Source organism: Citrus clementina, unplaced genomic scaffold (genome assembly GCF_000493195.1).
Source record: "Citrus clementina cultivar Clemenules unplaced genomic scaffold, Citrus_clementina_v1.0 scaffold_9, whole genome shotgun sequence".
In the NCBI taxonomy this organism is placed as follows: Eukaryota; Viridiplantae; Streptophyta; class Magnoliopsida; order Sapindales; family Rutaceae; genus Citrus; species Citrus x clementina.
The window spans coordinates 28,848,241-28,867,670 of record NW_006261964.1 but is presented as its reverse complement, the minus strand read 5'-3'; the positions used below and the strand labels follow the sequence as shown (position 1 = coordinate 28,867,670).

At 33.4% G+C, this 19,430-nt stretch overlaps 2 protein-coding genes across 2 annotated transcripts; both read right to left on the bottom strand.

The window, feature by feature from the left end:
- Window positions 1-277: 277 nt before the first annotated feature.
- Window positions 278-3,514, bottom strand: LOC18033125 (pre-mRNA cleavage factor Im 25 kDa subunit 2). Its single transcript, XM_006421841.2, has 7 exons — window positions 3,263-3,514; window positions 2,767-2,812; window positions 2,128-2,221; window positions 1,949-2,022; window positions 1,437-1,523; window positions 1,167-1,277; window positions 278-839 (listed from the first exon to the last, which is right to left on the bottom strand). Exons 1-7 carry the CDS (start codon window positions 3,379-3,381, stop codon window positions 768-770), a joined length of 603 nt encoding a protein of 200 aa, XP_006421904.1. The 5' UTR covers window positions 3,382-3,514; the 3' UTR covers window positions 278-767.
- An 8,280-nt stretch (window positions 3,515-11,794) lies between these two features.
- Window positions 11,795-13,255, bottom strand: LOC18031400 (WD repeat-containing protein RUP2). Its single transcript, XM_006421839.2, has one exon. It carries the CDS (start codon window positions 13,187-13,189, stop codon window positions 12,089-12,091), a length of 1,101 nt encoding a protein of 366 aa, XP_006421902.1. The 5' UTR covers window positions 13,190-13,255; the 3' UTR covers window positions 11,795-12,088.
- Between the last annotated feature and the right edge of the window lie 6,175 nt (window positions 13,256-19,430).

Here is a 19,430-nt window from a genome sequence, read left to right as displayed (position 1 = left end):
ATAAAATGGCCAATTGCTCAGCTTGTAGCAAAGAGTATGCCCTTTGAACCCGATAATGCTTTATGAGGAGCTCTGCTTGGCGGTTTATTCAAAATTGATTCCAGAGAATTTGAAATTCCTAATTCAAAAAATAAATATCGAGTATGAGAATGAGATCCTGCACATAAAGGAACATTAACCTGCCTGAACAAGCTTCTCTGTCCCGGTACAAATTGACGGGCACCATCCAAAAATTTACCACTACGCAATTCAAGTTTCACCCACCATAAGGCATCAATAAAACCAGCACATGTGATTTTCTTCTGATTAACTACTAGTCATACAGAAATGTTACAATGAGCAACAAGCTCATACAGGTTACAGTAGCAGCATGATCAGCTCTGCCAGGAAAATTTTGCAAAGAGATCAAGCCTCCACAATCTGTCAAATCCCACAATGGTGACACCTTTCAACATTCTGACATGATGTCAGCAAACATTATGTGGCTATAAAAACTTGAACACAGACCAATATCGATTCACAAACTCAAGCATAGCACATAATAAATAAAATAGTACTAAATGAACAAACATAGATTAGTTTGTCACAATGTCAAATGCGTCAGTCTTCCGCATAAATTGGGAAATCCACCCTAACCAACTCAAAAGTTTGTCATGAAGTACCATCAGGTATCAGCACAAGGAATCGACGCACCATATATTCTTGGTAAAGCTCTAAGAATCTAAGTAGTATCATCCAGGAGTGTGCTCTTGAAATCCATGCTAAAGTCAAGCGGTAATCATATTGAACTGGAATCTGGAAAGCTGTTGAGGAATGGTTGAAATAACTGGCCCATATCTCTGCCACAAAATAAGCGTTGTGGTATAAGAAAAACACCAGTAGTAAAGTAATATTACCTTTATCACAAAACTGACAGAGATTAGTGAGAGCTGACAGAAAAAATAAGGGAAGAAGGATGAAGAAGTGAAGTTCATGCACTAGGCCTATGTAAAAGTCATTTCAAACATATTCTCAATTCAGTCCCAAGTAAAATCTCTATCTACCTATGGAATAGGATATCTTGCAGTTAAAAGTTGACAGTCAAAAATCTTAACAACGTATAACTAAAGTAAGCATCCAAGATAATATAAGCTGGCAAATAGATGAAAGGCATGAATTCTAAATACCTGGACGTTATCATAGAGTTCAAACAGCGGTACAGCAAGGAGTTTCAAATTTTTGGGCACAGCAAAGTACTCTCTCTCGGACAAGTGAACAAGGAAAAGCTTCTTACACTCCTGCATTACCATTAATGAAGCAAGAATAGAGAGGGAATGCGTGAGCCCATTACACTAGCAATGTGAAATAAATAAATAAATAAATAAATAAAGATGAAGAATGACTAAGAGGCCCACAACATGAAAAATTCATCATCTAGTGCTTTCAACGGAGTTTACCTTTGGCTTTGTGATGTGGGGAGGGCAGTAAGGATACATTATGGTTTCAAAGTTTGGCCTCCACCAGATTGCAACACATTCACCAATCTGAAATAAGAAATCGGCAAAACGAGATGAACATAATTTAAAAAATTGATCCCAAAACCTGGAATATCCTTAAAGACTTAAAAAAGGGCTAAAAGAAAAGATGCCCTCCAATCATTTCCACCAATATATGCAGTTCCTGATACAACTAGAGTCTAGGATACATGATGAAATGCTACTTTTCTCATCTATCACTAAACACACTAAATGTATATTACTACATTAGTACAAATGAGCAAATAAGAAGGCTTGCATTTCCCAGCCAATGCATTCCTAATTGACACAGCATATAATTTCTAATTTCTATCAGCAGTCCTTCTCATGACGCTCTTAATCTGGGTAATACTACTTTCTAAGTTTTCCCATTGACATTATTCTGAACTCTCAAGTGTACACTCAAATAATTGAAGTGAAACAGGATATAACACCTGCCAGTCAGGCACAAGAGCAGGAGAATTCGCCCCAAGCTTGCTGGTCAGCTTCCTTTTCAACCCCTCAATTTCTGTCCAAAACAGTGAAAAGGATAGACATCACAAACAACATAAGTTCCAATCAACATACATATAAGGGACCCACACAATAATGATGTAGAACAGTAAGATCATACCGTTCTCTCCAGGCTTTAAACGTCCACCAGGAAGTTTGCAGAACGTGTTTCCAATTTGCAGAAGTAGTATGTGAGGATGATTATGTTCCTGAACCTGCAAGATAAAACAACATATAGCAAATATTATTGAAGTTATTACATCAGCAATAGTGTCCTTGCCCAAGATAATCTGAAAATTTTGTTGCTTCTGAATTTTGATATAATCAACATGTTCCGAATTTTGTTGCTTCCAAACAGTGTTCTCTGCAAATATTCTTTATACAGTCCATAAGTCATATGTAAAGGCAAATGTGGATGACAACCATGAATCATAACCTCAGGGTTGCAAAGTCCAAACCACAGAGACAGCTTGGAGAATGGCCCATTTTCATTCCTCATTGGTCTTATAGTTTCTAAAGTCTAATTGGTTTGTCTGGTATAGTGAAGCCAGAACTGAATGACTCAACCATTTGAAGGTGAATCTAGCAAAATTGAATTGATGAAGCTCAAAATTTACCATTACAAACAGGTATTAATCAAGAAACAGCTGCTGCTACTTAAATACATATGCCAGCTCCAAAATCCATGGAAGAGGTTTCACAACAAAATTATACATAAAGCTGTCAAAAATGTAACTCAAGTAACCAAAACAAAACATACCAGTAAAATTGCTTCAACACTCGTCCTCATGCCCTCTTTCATATAGCTGAAACCCAGAATTCCAAAGCAATTATCATATTCTACTCCAAACATAAATTTCCAAAGCTGAAATATTTCTTATAAGAGAAATTATTTCTTCTTCCCCTAGAAACCAAGATCGTAATTCAGTGCAAAGGGGGGGAGGGGGGGGGGGGGAACCATTTTTATTCAAAACTTTCCCAAATAAATTCTAATTAAAATAAGGTTCTCTAATTGACAAATAACATAGCACAGAATTAAACTAGGATTTCGGATCATAGATCCTTCACTTATACATGTAAATTCAACCAAAACATGAACCAACTTTTTTTCTGAAAAAAATAAAAATAAAAAATCTATATGGTTTATCTAGGGTTTTTCATATCGTACTACGAGAGAGAGGAACTGCTAATTTAGAATTTTGAAAAATAAAATAAAAAGGAGATAAATAAGGAAATAAATAATAAAAAAAACGTACTTGACTTTCATGCGGGCAAGGCGATCGGCGACGGAGGTGTCCTTCTCCATCTTCGGCTCTTTGGTGCCGAATGTGTAACTCGACAGCGGGTACGTGTTCACCACCGGTGACGTCACCATCTTCGACTCTTTCTCTCTCTCTCTCTCTCTCTCTCTATTGAGAAACAACGAATCAACCGGCCTCTGTTTCTCCCCCTTAAATCTTAATTGTTCTTTAGTTAACAGTCGAGTCTCGAGTGGTGTTTTGTTTTGCTTTTGTTGTTATGTTATTTTATATTATTATTCAGTTGCTTCTACTCTCACGGCCGATCATTCTAGCTGGGGTGGGCAAAACCGAACCGGTTCGGTTTGGTTTTTTTCGGTTCGATTTTTTTATTTTAAAAAAATCAAATATAGAAATACTGAACCGAATGTTCAGTTTTCGGATCAAACTTTAAAACATCATAGCGGGGTGAGCGAAAGTTGATATTCGCTCCAATGAAACTAAGTTATCTTTGTTAGTCGAAGAGTTCAACACATTCTGATTTTTTTTTTTTTCGAGTTGCAAGTCCTTCTCCTTCTGCCGAGACGACTATCTGTTTTGTTTTGTTTGTTCACTGTGGCACGAAATCATGATGAAGCTGGAATAACTCAGAAAGAGAGGAGAGTGGCGCCTAACCGTTGAAAACCTTACTTGATCGAACAACCCCAAATTCATTTATTTCAACTACATCAAACGATCTTTCAAATTGGTCAAGACTCTCTGATAATATCATTTGAGTCTCTCTCTTTTATAACATTTTAGTATGACCCAATATTTAAAAAATATTTGCATATAGAAATTCTATTATAACCTAATATGTTTTGAAAATTTTTCAAAAAGGGCATTGACCAAAAGCCAGCAAGGCAAGATAACATTATGACCCCTATGTTTTTGATAAGTTATATTATGGCGCATAAACTTATTTTATTTTATTTACGTTTTGAGGCAAAAGTTTTGATATTAAAAATAGTGATGATGATAATAAAAACTATTCAATTTAGTCTAAGATTTTGCATTTTTTTTTCGTATACAAATTTGTAAATTATTTTTTTTTGTTGATTATACATTGATTATAATAGGCCTTGTGTTGAAGTTAAGATGAATCGAAAAACTAATTTGTTAATCTGATCCATTAAGTAAACCGTTACCAAAAACCTGAAATCGAATTGAACCGAAGTATCGGTTCCGGTTCGGTTTTTATTTTCTCTAAAAATTGAACGGATTTTTTGAATTTAGGATCCGAACCGAACCAAAACCAAAAATTTATCCCGAAACTGAACCGATGCCCACCCCTAATTCTAGCTTTGCCATGCGGTTTTTGCTCTTCTCATTTTACATTTCCCATTAAAATTCATTGTACTATTTCTCTCTCTCTCTCTTTTAAATATTTTTTGTGTTTTATTTGTAAGTTGTAATGAAATTTTTTATATACTATAAACATAGTGTTACGAGTATAAAAAATAATTTATCACCACTAAAATTTAAAAGAACTTCACAACAAGACAAAAAAATATACCATTATGATAGAACTTAGGGATAAATTAGGGCCGATTTTTATTAATTAAATTAAAAGAAAGAACAATTATGAGTATAAAGAAAGAACAATTCGAGAGGTAGGTCAATCTCTCCCAAAACTCCTAATTGTTCCTAACATTAGACAAAACTCAACATAAATCATAAATGACTCTTTAATCTCTTATTTATACATGAACCCTAATTAATGAAATTACTAAACTGTTACTGCCCCTAAAATTAGTAAACTATCCCTGCCCTTTATATTTGCGCCTAACATTACTCTCCTCCCAAAAAAACACATTGTCCTTAAGGTGAAATCTAGGAAATTGCTACCTCTTCTTCCTCGGCTTCTTCTCCGCCTTCCTCCTTATCACACACAGTCAAGACTTGTAGTGATTTATCCTTACATTGATGCCCTGGTGAAAATCTCTCATTGCATCGAAAACACAACCCCTTTGCCCTCTTATCCTGAATCTTTGTCTCCGTGAGGCGTTTGAAATTCACCCCCCGGTCGTGCCGCACCAACCTGATTACTTTGGGAATCTCTTTGTAACCCCATCATTTGCATTTTCTGGCCTCCCAGTTTTGTGCTTTGCAACTCTCACTGAAACCCTAAAGTATGGGTTTTCTAACCTACCAATGGAGTGCTATTTTGATATGAAAAACCAATTAAACTGCTCATATTAACTCGTTCTATTGTGTTCTTATCTTCAATCATCGGTGCCAACTCCATTAACTCCCCTAACCCTCTCGGCCTTTGCAAGCGTAGCGAGGCTCGAATTTCTGGCTTCAGTCCCTTCATAAAATTCTCTTCCAATACTGCCTCTGGAATTCCCTTTAGATGCCCTGATAGCAACTCAAATTTCTCCCTATACTCTATAAATGTTATCTCCTGGGTCAGAGCAAAAAAATTTTCATGCAACTCTCCCTCTTAAATGGCCTGAAATATTTCTAACAACCGATCATTAAATTCACCCCATGATCTCAATGGTTGTCATTGTTCTCGCTAGTGAAACCACGTAAGGGCCTTTCTCTCCAAACATAACGCTGCCGCCATCAGTTTTTCCCTTTGTGAGAGTCCATTGATGACGAAATAGCGTTCTACCCTATACACCCATCTATAGGCATCACGCCTTAAAAAATATGCTTTTTCAGTTTTCTTACTCTAGAATTTGCCCTAAATTGAGTCTGCCCTGCCTAATTATACAGCATTGGAGGTCTCCAACCTCCCGAGTCTACTCCAGTTTCCACTAATCCCGAAGACCCAGCCCAAAATTCTCTTTGCCCAGCCGCATTTCGGTCATAACCACTCTTTCTCTCGCTAGAAATCCCTCTTGGCCAATCGACCTCAAATCCAACCCATCCAGACCCAAATTCGCCTTGCTCGGACCTAAATCCAGCCTACCCATGTTGTGCCTCACCCCCTAACGCTGCCAAGTTGCCCAGCCCAATCACTCCGATTCTTGCGCCATCACCCGCCATGGGTTCTGTGCCACTTGATACTTCTTTTGCCACACCGCCATGCCCTATCGATGCTGTCGGGAGTTGGCTTGAGGTGGAGTTCCGTCAATTTCAACAACATGACTTCAAGGGATGAAAATTGTTGTTGAACAATATTAAATCGCTCATTAATAATGGCCTTGAGCTATCTGACCTCTGCTTTCAAATTTTTTTTTCAAGTGCGTCCACTTTCTTTACTGCCATTATCCCAAGATTTTTGCTTTGATAGGACTTAGGGCTAATTTTTATTGATTGAATTAAAAAAAAATCATGACCTACAATTCGAGAGGTAGGACGATCTCTCCCAAAACTATTAATTGTTCCTAACACTAGACAAAATTCAACATAAATCCTAAATGACTCCTTAATCTCTTATTTGTACCTGAACCCTAATTAATAAAATTATTAAACTGCCCCTACCCTTAAATTACTAAAATATCCTTGCTCTTTTATATTTGCACCTAATATAAATTTTATTGGCCTGACACATTATATGTAAGGATGACAATTTGACTCGATCTTAATTTTGGTCCAACTGGCCCGACCCTATTTTTTCGAGGTTTGACCCGAATATTCGGATTTCGGGTTGGGTTTGAGCCAAAATTTTTAGGCCTGATCAAATTTCAAGTTAGGTCGAGTCGGCTAAGCCCAGCCCAAACTTATATTTAAAAAAAACAAAATGGTTGTGGAATTGAATTGTGTGTGAAATAAATGGTTTTGGTGTTGAATCGTGTGTTTTAAATTTAATTGCATTGTGTGTTTTTAATGTTGGATTGTAAAATTGAATCGTAAAAAATCATTACTATTAATTTGGTTGTTTTGTGAATTATTTTGTAATTAATTGTTGCATATTTTGCCTATTGTGTTGTGAATTATTTTATGTAACTGTTTAGAAAAATCATTTCTTTCATTTTATATTCATGGTATTATAACTAGAAAGAGAACAAAAATTGTAAAGTAACATGAATGAAATTGAGATATGGTCATAAAATTACATGATATTGACAAAATAGAACTCAGCCCGAATCGAGTCTGGCCCGACCCAAAACACAAATAATAGGGCTTTCCTTAGGGTCAGGCTTGTAATTTCATTGGTGGGGTTGGGCTCGGGCTTAGCCATTCCTAATTATATGTGGGATTTTCCTAAGTTACATTTGTTGTAACTTACAGTTCAACTAAAACATGCAAAAACAAATAACATGAGAGGTGAGTCAAATGCGCCAGTGTGTGGTTTTTTCATTATTTTAGCTGGAATGTAAATTACAACAAATGGAACCTTATATTGCGAACTTTTTATCTTTTGTATTTTTTATACTATGTTTTGTTTTGTTCTCCATACATATAGTATTATACTATTATAAATATTTTATTTTCCAATTTTTATTAAAAAAATCGATTTTAATCATATTTGGATTGTGAAACTTATTACATGTTGATATTGTTCATGATCTTCCGTATGATAGAATAACATGACAAGCCGACAAGGTGAGATTTTAAAGCAACGTTGTAGTTTTCAGAAAATTTAAGCATCATCACGTGTATCATTAACTTGACAACATTCAAAATCATTACAAAATTCATTGAATTTTTTCTTTTTCATGAGAAATCATGTATTGGCTCAAAACGTATATATTTCTTAGTTATTATTATTTTTAACTTTAATTGAAATTAAAACTGGTTAATGATTTTATCTCGTTTTCTTTTAGTGCGTAAATTATTAGGATAAAATTAGAAATTGGGACTTCGTTCTAGAAAACAAAAAAAAAAAAAAGAACCTCTTTTTGTTGGGTCAAGTTAGGGGAAAAAGATTCTCTCCTGATCTGATTCCTTCTGAGCTTTTCAAGATGTCATACGATGTGTCTTTTAATGGTAATGTATGGGTAAGATTCAACTTCTTTTATTTTTTTATTTATTAACTACCAATCAATAATTGACTTATTTACTCATAATATGATAGATCATGAGAGAATCCTGATCCCAAATTAGGTTGGTGCCTACCAACCTGCGTAAGTGCAGGATGTGCGGATTGAATTGAGTTGGAGTTATTAATGGTTCTTTCGACAAAATTCATTTATGTCACTACAAAATTCAACTTAATTTCAGCATCATGGCGTTATGCATTTTCGAGTTTTCTCTACGGCTCTTATAGTGGGTCGCAATAAATTTTTTTAGAGTCATGCATTTGACAAGAATAAATGCTTGGACAAAGAGGAAATTTCTGCTCATTAAGTGTATATAATCTACTTTTCTTGATCCTTTATATTGCCGAAAAAACTTATAAGTTTAACGCCAGCTACTAGGGAAAAAAATAGTAAGATAATCAATAAAATTAACTCTTAATGTCAAAAGAATTTGATGGGTCTCAAAATATAAGAGTGGTTTTTTTGAATATTTTTCTGTAAATGACGTATATAGGGTTTAACTCATGTTTTCCTTTGTTTAACGAGGAGAAATTTAATGGTACATTATGACATAAAATCTCTAATATATAGTAGATTTTCTATACATTAAAAGATCTTTCAAGGGAAAAAAAATGACAATAAGTTAAAGAACGTACATTATTACCAAATGATTGTAGCTCAGTTGGCAGCGCAGCCTGAGTTTGTGGAAAGAGCTCTCGGGTTCGATTTCCACTAAACAAACTATTTAGGAGGGGTAAAGAGTCTTAACTGTGACTACACTCCGAATCCGAATTAGTCAAGGCCCAATGCGGTCGAGGGACACCGAATGATTTACAAAAAAAAAAAAAAAGAACGTACATTATTCTTTCTCTTTCATAAAGACGAAAATTATATTCTTTTCATTTAGAGTTGTTTATCAAACGGTACTCATCAACTTTCATTTAATTACACTCAAACAAACATATAGACTAACATTTGTAAACTTCGAGTGATTTCCTTGAAACAATAGTGCTATACATCCCAAATTTTTTATCCAAAAAAGTTATTCCAAATGATGTGTCATTAATTGAGTGATTGATAATTCTTTACAAGATTCAAATGAATTAATTGTATTATCTCACCAACCAATTGATAAATGACACATCATTTGAGATAACTTTTTGGAATAAAAAATTTAAGATGTGTAGCATTACTCTTCCTTAAAATGACACTAGTCGAAAAATGGACAACAGTTTACGAAAAGCGGTAAAAGTAAATGATTATTTTAACTTCTACTTTTTTGCTACTAGCCGATAGAAAAATAGTGTGATTGGTAGTATTTAATTCACAATAATTTCTCTCTCTCTCTCTCTCTCTCTCTCTCTCTTTAAATAAAAAAGTACTTTTCTGTAATCCAAGCTTACGAGGATGCTCAAGCTACTTATGTTAAGCCTATTGAAATTCCATTAGTAAGCACATAAGAAAGATGGTCTTCTCCAGATAAAAATTGGTTTAAGCTGAATTCAGATGCAGCAATCAATGAGGCTGACGGTTTAGCCGGACTTGGAGTTGTAATTAGAAATTCGAAGGGAGAATTTATGACTGCTTCAAATTATAGAAGACGCTTCTTCGGTGATATTGAACTTGCGGAAGCTAGTGCAATATTGGAAGGTATCAAATTGGCAGAGGATTTGGGGCTTACCCCACTAGTGGTAGAGTCTGATTCAATTAATGTCATTAGGCTCATGTCAAGGAAAATTAATAGCAATTTGGAAATTGATTGGGTTATATCTGAAATCAGTGCTTTTATTTGTAAGAAAAGTTTGTTTGCCGTGAAACATATTCTAAGATCTTATAACTCAGTAGCTCATAAAGTTGTTAAAATGACTCTTGGTCAATCAGAGTCTTGTATATGGGTGCAAGAGACCCCTCCTAACATTGCATTCCTCTTGTAATGTTTTAATATAATGAAGCAAATTTTAATGTAAAAAAAAAAAACACTTATGATCATAAATATATTTATATATCTTGATCAGAAGATGATTTAATTTTATCGCGGGGCTTCAGGTAGATAATAACAAATTAACAGTAGAAATGAGATTGAGAGGGGTCAAATGTTAGATACAGAGTGGGTATCCACAGTGTACCAATTTTGCAGTACTAAGACATTGCGAGTACATATGTTTTGCGACACAATAGTGCACGGAGCAGTAATTATTGCAGCAGCAGCTCAAAATGAAAGATAAATTCCAAATAAATATAATAAATCAAAATTTCCATGCTATTCTCCATTTTTGTTTCCGGAGAAGTACGTGGATGTCGCACATCATGGAACACAAAATCATCATAGACAAAACATATAATAGCTATGATAACAACAGTGAGAAAGAATCAGAAAACAAAAAAGCAAGGCAGCAAAATCATAGGATTATATTAAGGGAATTTTTCTCAGCATCATTTTTGTTTTGTCATACATATATTCAATCACCATCAAATTTTAAAATATTCTCTACACCACCTTTATTTGTAAACTTATATCAATCAACTACTTTGACACTAATAAAGTTAGTATCTATTAAAAAATTTAAGTAAAATGATCATTTTTACCCTGAATGGATTAAAAGATCATTTTCTCCTTCAAAATTTTAAAAAAATTATAATTATAATAATACCCCTAAATTTGATAAAATAAATAATTCTCAAAACCCAATATGTTAATTTTTTGTAATTATAATTTTTAAATGATATTATTATTCTGGTAACTAATTAAGACAATGAAAATTGTTTGATAATTGTAATTGTATGATTGATAACTTTTTATTAGTTTGAGATACCTCTAAAAAAAAGAAAAAGAAAAATATTTAAGATGAGTATTACACATTTTTTAGGTCAAAAGGATTTAAAAAAATCAACCATATTTTATCAGATAATTAAATGGGACTCACACACCCATTTTTTAATAATATTAAATGGTAATTATAATTCGTTTTATTTTTTAAAATTTTGTAAGATAAAATGATCTTTTTAATTCATTTAGGGGTAAAATATTCATTTTGTTTAATTTTTTTAACAAATTTTTATTAGTGTCAAAGTAGTTGATTGATATAAGTTTATAAACAAAAATGGTGTAAAAAAACATGTCAAAATTTTATAGTGATTAAATGTGTATATGATCATAAGAGGATCACCAAAAGACTCTTTTAATTTAACTCTTCAAATATTTATTTGCTTACCTATATGGCAAATAGAAGAGTGAAAAAATTAGTTATCTCCCAAAAGACTCTTCAAATAAAAGTAAGTTTATATTATTTTAATCAAAAACTTTTTTTCTCCACCAAAATAATATCAATTATAACACATCTCTTTCTTTAAGAATGAGAAGATAAAAAATAATATAATACTAACAAATTGAAGATTTCAAATGACATTATCCTTCTCTCTCTTTAAATATTAAAGAGAGAGAGCATGATAATCTCATTTGAATAATCTTATTTAAAAAAAAATTGAAATATTTTTTATTTATATGCGTCTTAAAATGATAAGTAAAATTTTATTTAAATAACATGAAGCTATAATTTCCCTTATCTAGAAAGAAATCATAATAAAAGCCTCGAGAACCAAAGATACAAAAAACTAAGCAGCGAACACAACAAGAAAAATAAAGGTATGTGTGTCAGATCAGTCCATCTGCTTTCATAAAACAAAGAAATATCTGTGAGTTAGCCCTTGGCACTTCCCATACAGAGCATTTACAACGTGACCTCAGTATATCTTCCTCCTTTACTCCCCACTACCTTAATAAGCATTTTTTTAAAGCTTCATCTGTGATTGATAATATCTCATACCATATTCAGATTGTATCCGAATAAAAAAATAATGACTAACGAGAGAGAGCTAGCTAGCTACCATTTTATTGTGCAGATAAGGGCTTCTTTTTGCCCACAAAAACATGCAGAAGCCCATCTGATCCTCCAGCAACCAGCGTGCACTCGTCCTCACCGACTCGTCTCCAGCACACACTGCTAACGAACCCACGTTCAGACCCAGCTGCAGTAACTGGCTCGAAGTCATGAACCCAAACGGGCTCACCCCATCTCACATCATACACAAAAACTTGATTAGTTTCTGATCCGCAACCCAGTAACCCGCCATGCCTCCACACTGACAACCCCACAAAGTTCCTATTATTCACATGCCCTTTGTACGTTCTAATCACTCGCGAATCATTCACGTTCCACAGCTTTAAACAACCGTCGGTCCCAGCCGTCACCAAAGTATCAACATCGAGAAATCGAATGTATGTGACGGTCTTTCTATGACCGTCAAAGACTAACACGGGGTCAACCATTTTCCTCACATCGTAAGCGTAGGCCTTCTTGTCAGCGCATCCAGCGGCCACCAACGAGCTACCGAAGGGGTGAAACTCGACGCAACACACGGCACTTCGTGACGCGCTGGGCTGCACCGTGGAAACACACTTCCCGCCGTCGCAGCGTGGGTCCCACATTTGCATGGTGCCGTCGTCCGAACCGGACGCCCCGAGAACCGGGTCTCCCTTGGAGTAGTCAACGCTCCAGACCCGCCTACCCCCGTGCTCGTCCCGTTCGAAGATTGGGACTTTCTTCTCCAAGTCGTACTCCATGACGACCCCGTCGTAGTCTCCCGACCCCAAGACCCGCCCGCTCGTCCCCGGTTTCCACTTCAAGCTGCTCAGCTTAGCAGGGGTACAAATGTAATAATCACAGACTTTGCTGTGGTCTACCACAGCGACAACTGGATGGTCAACTAATACAGACTTTATGTTGTAAATTCTAATCTTTCTGGCGATTCCACCGGTGGCAAAGACGGAATCGGAGGGGTCGAACTCGATGACGCCTATGGAATCGGAAACGGCGGCGTTCGGTGAGCTGCTGGATGAAACAGTGGTACGTAGATTGAAGTCCCATTCGCATCTGGCTCTTTCGTTTGTTGTTTCAGCTTGGGGCTGCTGATGGTCGTGGAAGTTGCTCATTGCCCATTCATGCGAAGTGGGGAATTGTATAACAAGAAACACACATTTTTTTTTTTTGGGGGCTTCTGCGCCAATCAATCCCCGTTAAGCTAACCTGTGTGAAGTTGACGTGGATAAAATATAGGGTTGTTATCTCTCCATATGAAGCGAAATCGCCCACTTGATTAGTATTCTTCTAACGTATATATTCTCTATATTTATTTATTTATTATTTTCTTAGATTCTTGCTATTTTTTTACTATATTGATGCTCAACTTTGCTTTTATCTACAACAATGCCAACCTTTTGTTTGGGGAATTGAAATTAGGTCATTTTTTAAATAACTTGACAATTTATTTACACTGATCCATATGAGTGGGATTCGAACATTAAAACTAATGTGACGTGAGTGGGTTTAAAGGTTAGACCTCTTGTAATACCTTTAGAGATTTTATCAGTTAAACTAACTTAACTAATATATGTCGTAACCAAATTATATTTTACCACATACATTTTGTGTAGTGATTTGGTGCTACTAACTTCAATACTTGAAGTTTTCTATGCTTTATAGTATGTTTTTGGTGCTATTATTGTCATAAAAACACATGAATCTAAATTATTTTAAAATAATTACTTAGATTTCTTGATTTTAAATGATAGTTGATTCAACAAGAAAACTCTTGTGGTGATGCAAAAAATCCAGAGTTTATTCCTGCTCAAATAGATAAGAAAATAATTTATTTGTCATCATGCCCAAAAAAAAAGGTTTACACAGTTCCAATATATATAAGCAATTGGTATCATCTAAGTTTCACTTAGGGAATATAAGCTTATACATATTTGTCTTTGTGATAAATTAAAAAAGAAGCAAAGAAAATCGATCAAGCTCTTAATTATCGAAAATAATGAAATGGCTCGTAAGGGTATTTTAGGACAAGAAGAAATATAAATACCCGACCCTTTTTCTTTTATTAATTTTTTTCTGAATTTTATACGTTAGAGGAGGAGAAGCGTATTAAATGTTAAATTATTATGGGGGAAAAAGGGAAGTGGTGGTGGGTTTTGTGCCTCAATTTCATGTATGGGATGGTGTGGATACAGGCTGTTGGCTACGTTGCCCATACGTGGTTCAAGTGCAGCCTTTTGTCTTCTCAACTTCTCTCAACTCTCAAAGCCTCGGGCTGAGTTAAGCGAAACACTCACGATATCACATGCCACGGCCACCCCTCATTCACATTATTTCACAAGCTAGCCTAAGCAATATTTCTTTCCGCCAGCTAATACTAGCATTCGTGCGGTGAGACATTCAGTCCCCTTAAATTGTGCATCATGTGGCAGTTATGCAATAGCGTATAATTTATAAAGAACGTAAATACGTTTCGAGTCTAATTCTTACACATGCATGCATAACGCTTGAAATTTTCTCAATCCTTCTGATCATTTTACACCCCTCAACCCCACTCACCCCAAATTCAGAATTGGAAATTCAGGAATTTTTCCCTTTCAAGTGGGTGTAAAGTGAAATCGATCGATCATTCCCTGGGCGTTACTTAGGTGTTCATGAATATATATTGTGCTTAAAATCACCTAAGTTTGAATAATAATAATACAGGGATAAAGCTTGACATCTAATGGCCAATAATAAAAGCATTTGAGTTCGTTTAAATAGATATACACAAGAAAAGACATATATTATATTAAATGTGCTTGAAATTAAAGGAATGGTAGCTATTAGCTAACGCAGCCTATCTAACAGGTTGTCTTTTTTATTGGCAACTTGTGGATATTCTTTCATATTTTAAAAGTAATGGATGAAAAAACTGCTGCCTTGTTTTCCAACAAATGACTGAAAAACAACACCAATCAATTCCGTTATAAGTTAAACAATAAATGTGCTTGGAAATTAAAGGAATGGTAGCTCTTAGCTGACGCAGCCTAGCTAACAGGCTGTCTTTTTTATTGGCAATTTGTGGATATTCTTTCATACTTTCAAATACACATGTCATACCTGCATTATTAGTTGTATTATCTCTTATGTGTTGCATAATTTCTCCTAGCAAAAGAAACTTCGGCATGTGCACTCTTTTTTGCCAAATTGTAAATTAATCATTATTAAATTAGATTGATTATACTAACTTTATCTGTTCTTATGTCATTTTAGGGGGGAAAATGACAATGGACTTGTGCCGTTTATTTTTTAGTGTGACTACATTTTATTTTTCTTTTTAAATATATCTATTGTGAGCTGTTTATTTTATTAACTTATTACTTATTGTCAGACAATTTTATTTGAATAGAAAAAGTTAATTTTTACATGAATTATGAAATTTGAATGGAAAATTTTAATTTCAAATATCAAAAATACCCATAAAATTCATTTATTCACTATATTATATATAAACCTAATATTTTTTGTATTATCCTTGAAGTTTATTTTTTAATTGCTTTTTATTTCTATTCACATGGTAGCATTAACTAAAGTAAAATATTGGACAAATTAGATTACGTCTATTGTGATGAATTAAAATTAAAACAACAATGTTGACTTTATAATGAGAGTTGATGTTATAATTACATCTTTTATTGTAAAATTAAATTAAGAAACAATGATAGTATTATTCTTTTCATGCTATCAAACTAATCAATTTGTTAAGTTTATAAATTGTGAATAACGAATATATGCACCACTTAAAAGAATGTTAACGTCAAACAACTAGTTTTAAATTTTTTTGTTCAGACGTTGAAAAAAAAAAAGAAAAACAAACATATCATTTAAAAATTTCTATTCAAACCTATTCAGACTTCAACTAAATTTAAAACTATTTACATTTCATTAAAAATAAATAAATACAACCTTAGTTCCACTATTGCCTAGCTCTTGTGAATGGAAATAGATATGAGAAAATTTCCTATAAATGCTGGAATTACTAACTTATAATAATTCAATAACGTTCTGTCATATATACATGTATATGAAAATTTATATATCAGACAAAATAAGTTAATACTGATATATTGCATTGCCTCTCACGTACACAACATTTTTTTGGGCCGGCATAAATTTCACTGTTGCTGGAAAGAGTTTACTGCCTCAGCCTCTTACTCTCTTATCAGGTTGCCAAATGCCCAAATAATCCAAATATCAAATGACTGTCAAAAGGGCCTTGGAATAAAAATCGGTAAAGAGTGGCAGACATAAAAGCCCTTGCAGCCTGTGAAGTGTTTTGGTCACTTGCAGGCACCGATGAATGCTTTCAGGCCCAGGGAAGCACTGAGAAACAAAATTTAGGAGGGAAAATTATACCACAATTGAATTTGACGCGGAGTTGTGAAACTCAAGACTTCCCCATGGAAAGAAAAGCAATTTTTAGTCATATGCAACTTAACCTATGTTTGGTAGTCTCCTGACTTATAAATTATAATTGTATCAACTTAGATTTGTGATAACCCCGTTATTGTAACAAAGAATTGTTTGACTATAATCTTTAAGGAGAGAAAGGTAGAAATCCTCGTATGTTATAGTTTTATGAAGTCAGACTTTCGAATAGATTATATTGGATGAGAAAAAGGTAATGGTTATGTTGTAATTGAATTGATTTATATTTTGATAGACCCTTAATTATACAGTAAAATCTCTTTATAATTATATTATTAAGACCAATTAATTTTATTATTATTAGAAGGTTATAACTTAGTAGAGGTATGTATATGTGTGTGTGTGTCTACACACACACACACACACACATACATATACATATAGGGATTGCAATGGGGAGGGGAGGGGACCAATCTCCTCATACCCATCCCCGATATTTTGCGTATGTCCCTGTCCCCATCAGAATTATTTGAGAGAATTCTCATCCCCTCCCCGAATAATAACATGAGATCCCTAAATAATTAATAGATTTTTTTTTTGATTTTGAGTTAATTATATTAAAATAAAAAATTCAAATAAAGGTAAAGTTTGAAATATATCTTACATTAGCATTGATCCATCACAAAAGTCACATGCAAAATACAAATTATCAAAATAATTATCTTTGTCAATCTTTATAATCCTACAATAAAAAGAAAAAGAATTTACTTTTATATCGACAATAAAATAAATGAAATAAATGTACATACTTAATTAATATTTTTAATTAAACAAACTTAAAATTAAAACAAATTTTCCTGGGCTAATAAAATCTACCCGGCCTTTTTAATGTCTTAAATAAAAGTTTAGGATTTTAATTAGTTAATCAAGCCTAAAAAATTAATAATATAAATATTTTGATATTTGTTATTTGTTATTTTTACCAATATTTATAATTTTTTAATATAATTCAATTTTTATTATTTATTTACTAGTAATTTTAAAAAAATAACAATAAAATTAAAAATTAAAACGGGAGAAATGGGGAGGGGATGGGGATTCCACATCATCCCCGCCCCTTACCTGAATAAGAAACTCAGTAAAAAAATTTTCTCGTCCCTTCCCTGAATAAAAAATTGGGTATAAAATTATCCCCGTACCCTCCCCGAATGGGGAAAATCTCGAGGGTAGTCGTCCCCATGGGGATTTTTGCCATCCTTATATACATATATACATATATTCTTTCTCTAGTGTGGATACCCTCCTTTTTTTTATGTAGACACGATTTTAAACCATGCGGTTTAAGAGAATTAATTTTTAACTCCCATAAATTGCACTTTTTAAGAGCATGTTCGTATTAAAAAAATACGGGCATTCGCACTTGAGAATGATTATACACACACAAATATAAATACATACGTACGTACGTACATGCACACACACACACACAAAAAACTATATAAATAATAATTATTATTATATAGAAACAAGTTACTTAATTTAGAATTTAGAAAACTTATAACTTATTACATTGTACAGTTTATTCTTAGTTATAATTGACTCAAATTAGAACAAATTTTTTTTATGACTACATAGAAGTTATTCCTATGTAGATATCACTATAAATAGATTTTGCTATAATATACTAATTGTTTTACCAAATTTCCGCTAGGATTGAATTCGAACCAATTGAGTGGTTCTCTCTAGATCTAGCTCAAATATAATTCAAACAAATAAATTTATATTTGAGGGGAGACTATGCTAAGTTTGGGTTTAAGGGGTTTTTTTTTTTTTAAGGCAAGTAATTTAGCTACTAATGAACTAAAGTAATAGACAAAATGAGTTGAGATGGTCATACAAGGAAAAATAAGGAGAGCTTAGTAAAGGCCTATAAGAGTTGATATAGGGGGGGTGCTAATATACGTTTAGGTGCAGTTCGGATGTACTCGAGGAACAACTTAGGTGGTCTCACAGAATACTTGGTATAACTAGGGTAGCCCAGATAAGCTCATGTGTAAAACACAATCTTGACCTTAAATTAAAAATATAACAAAATAAACATAACTATACATAACACACAATATTTACGTGATTCTGCTTTTGACCTACATCGACAAAAGTAAATCATCACCAATATATAACTGAGATTTTATATAAGATTTTATATTATAAAAGATGAATAACATAATATGTACAAATATTTGCTGTTGATAAAATAAATATGGTGAATAAAGATACAGAGAATGATAATATGTTGGAGAAGATTATGAAGGTAGAGAATAAAAATGGCCTTAAAAAATTAAGAAGTGCTGAAGTGGTTGACAATCTAAAAGATAGATAGAACAAAAAAGAGAAGAAGAGGCAATGATATGCTGGCATGCCCTAATATAGGCGAGTAAAATATTTATATAGTGGAGACTAGTGGTAAGGAGAGTGCATAAGAATTAGAGCTAGATGTTATCCTTAGGTTGAAAGAATATAATGTTTTTAGTGTTATGTGTCATATTTAAGTAAAATGGTCAAGAATATTCTTTTTATATTAGGTTTATTTTTTCTCGCAGATATCTTGAAGTGTCTAACATTGACCCTTGATTTCTAAACCCATCTAATGTAGTAAATTCCAGACTTCTAGTATTTTTATATTGGTCCAAATATTATACTAATTTTACCCTTGTAATTGTCTATGTGTCGTTCATTTTTGGGCTCAAAATACCATTCTAAATTTATCCATATTCACTAATATTGTTCATTGGATTACAACATACTCTAAAATAATAATAAAGAAACCATCTAATACTAGGTATTGATAAATAAGTAATAAACCATAATAAAATATAATTGATTGATGATCTTTATAAGTAAATTTCAAATTGTATAAATGAACAGACTTCAAGTGATGAGATCTAG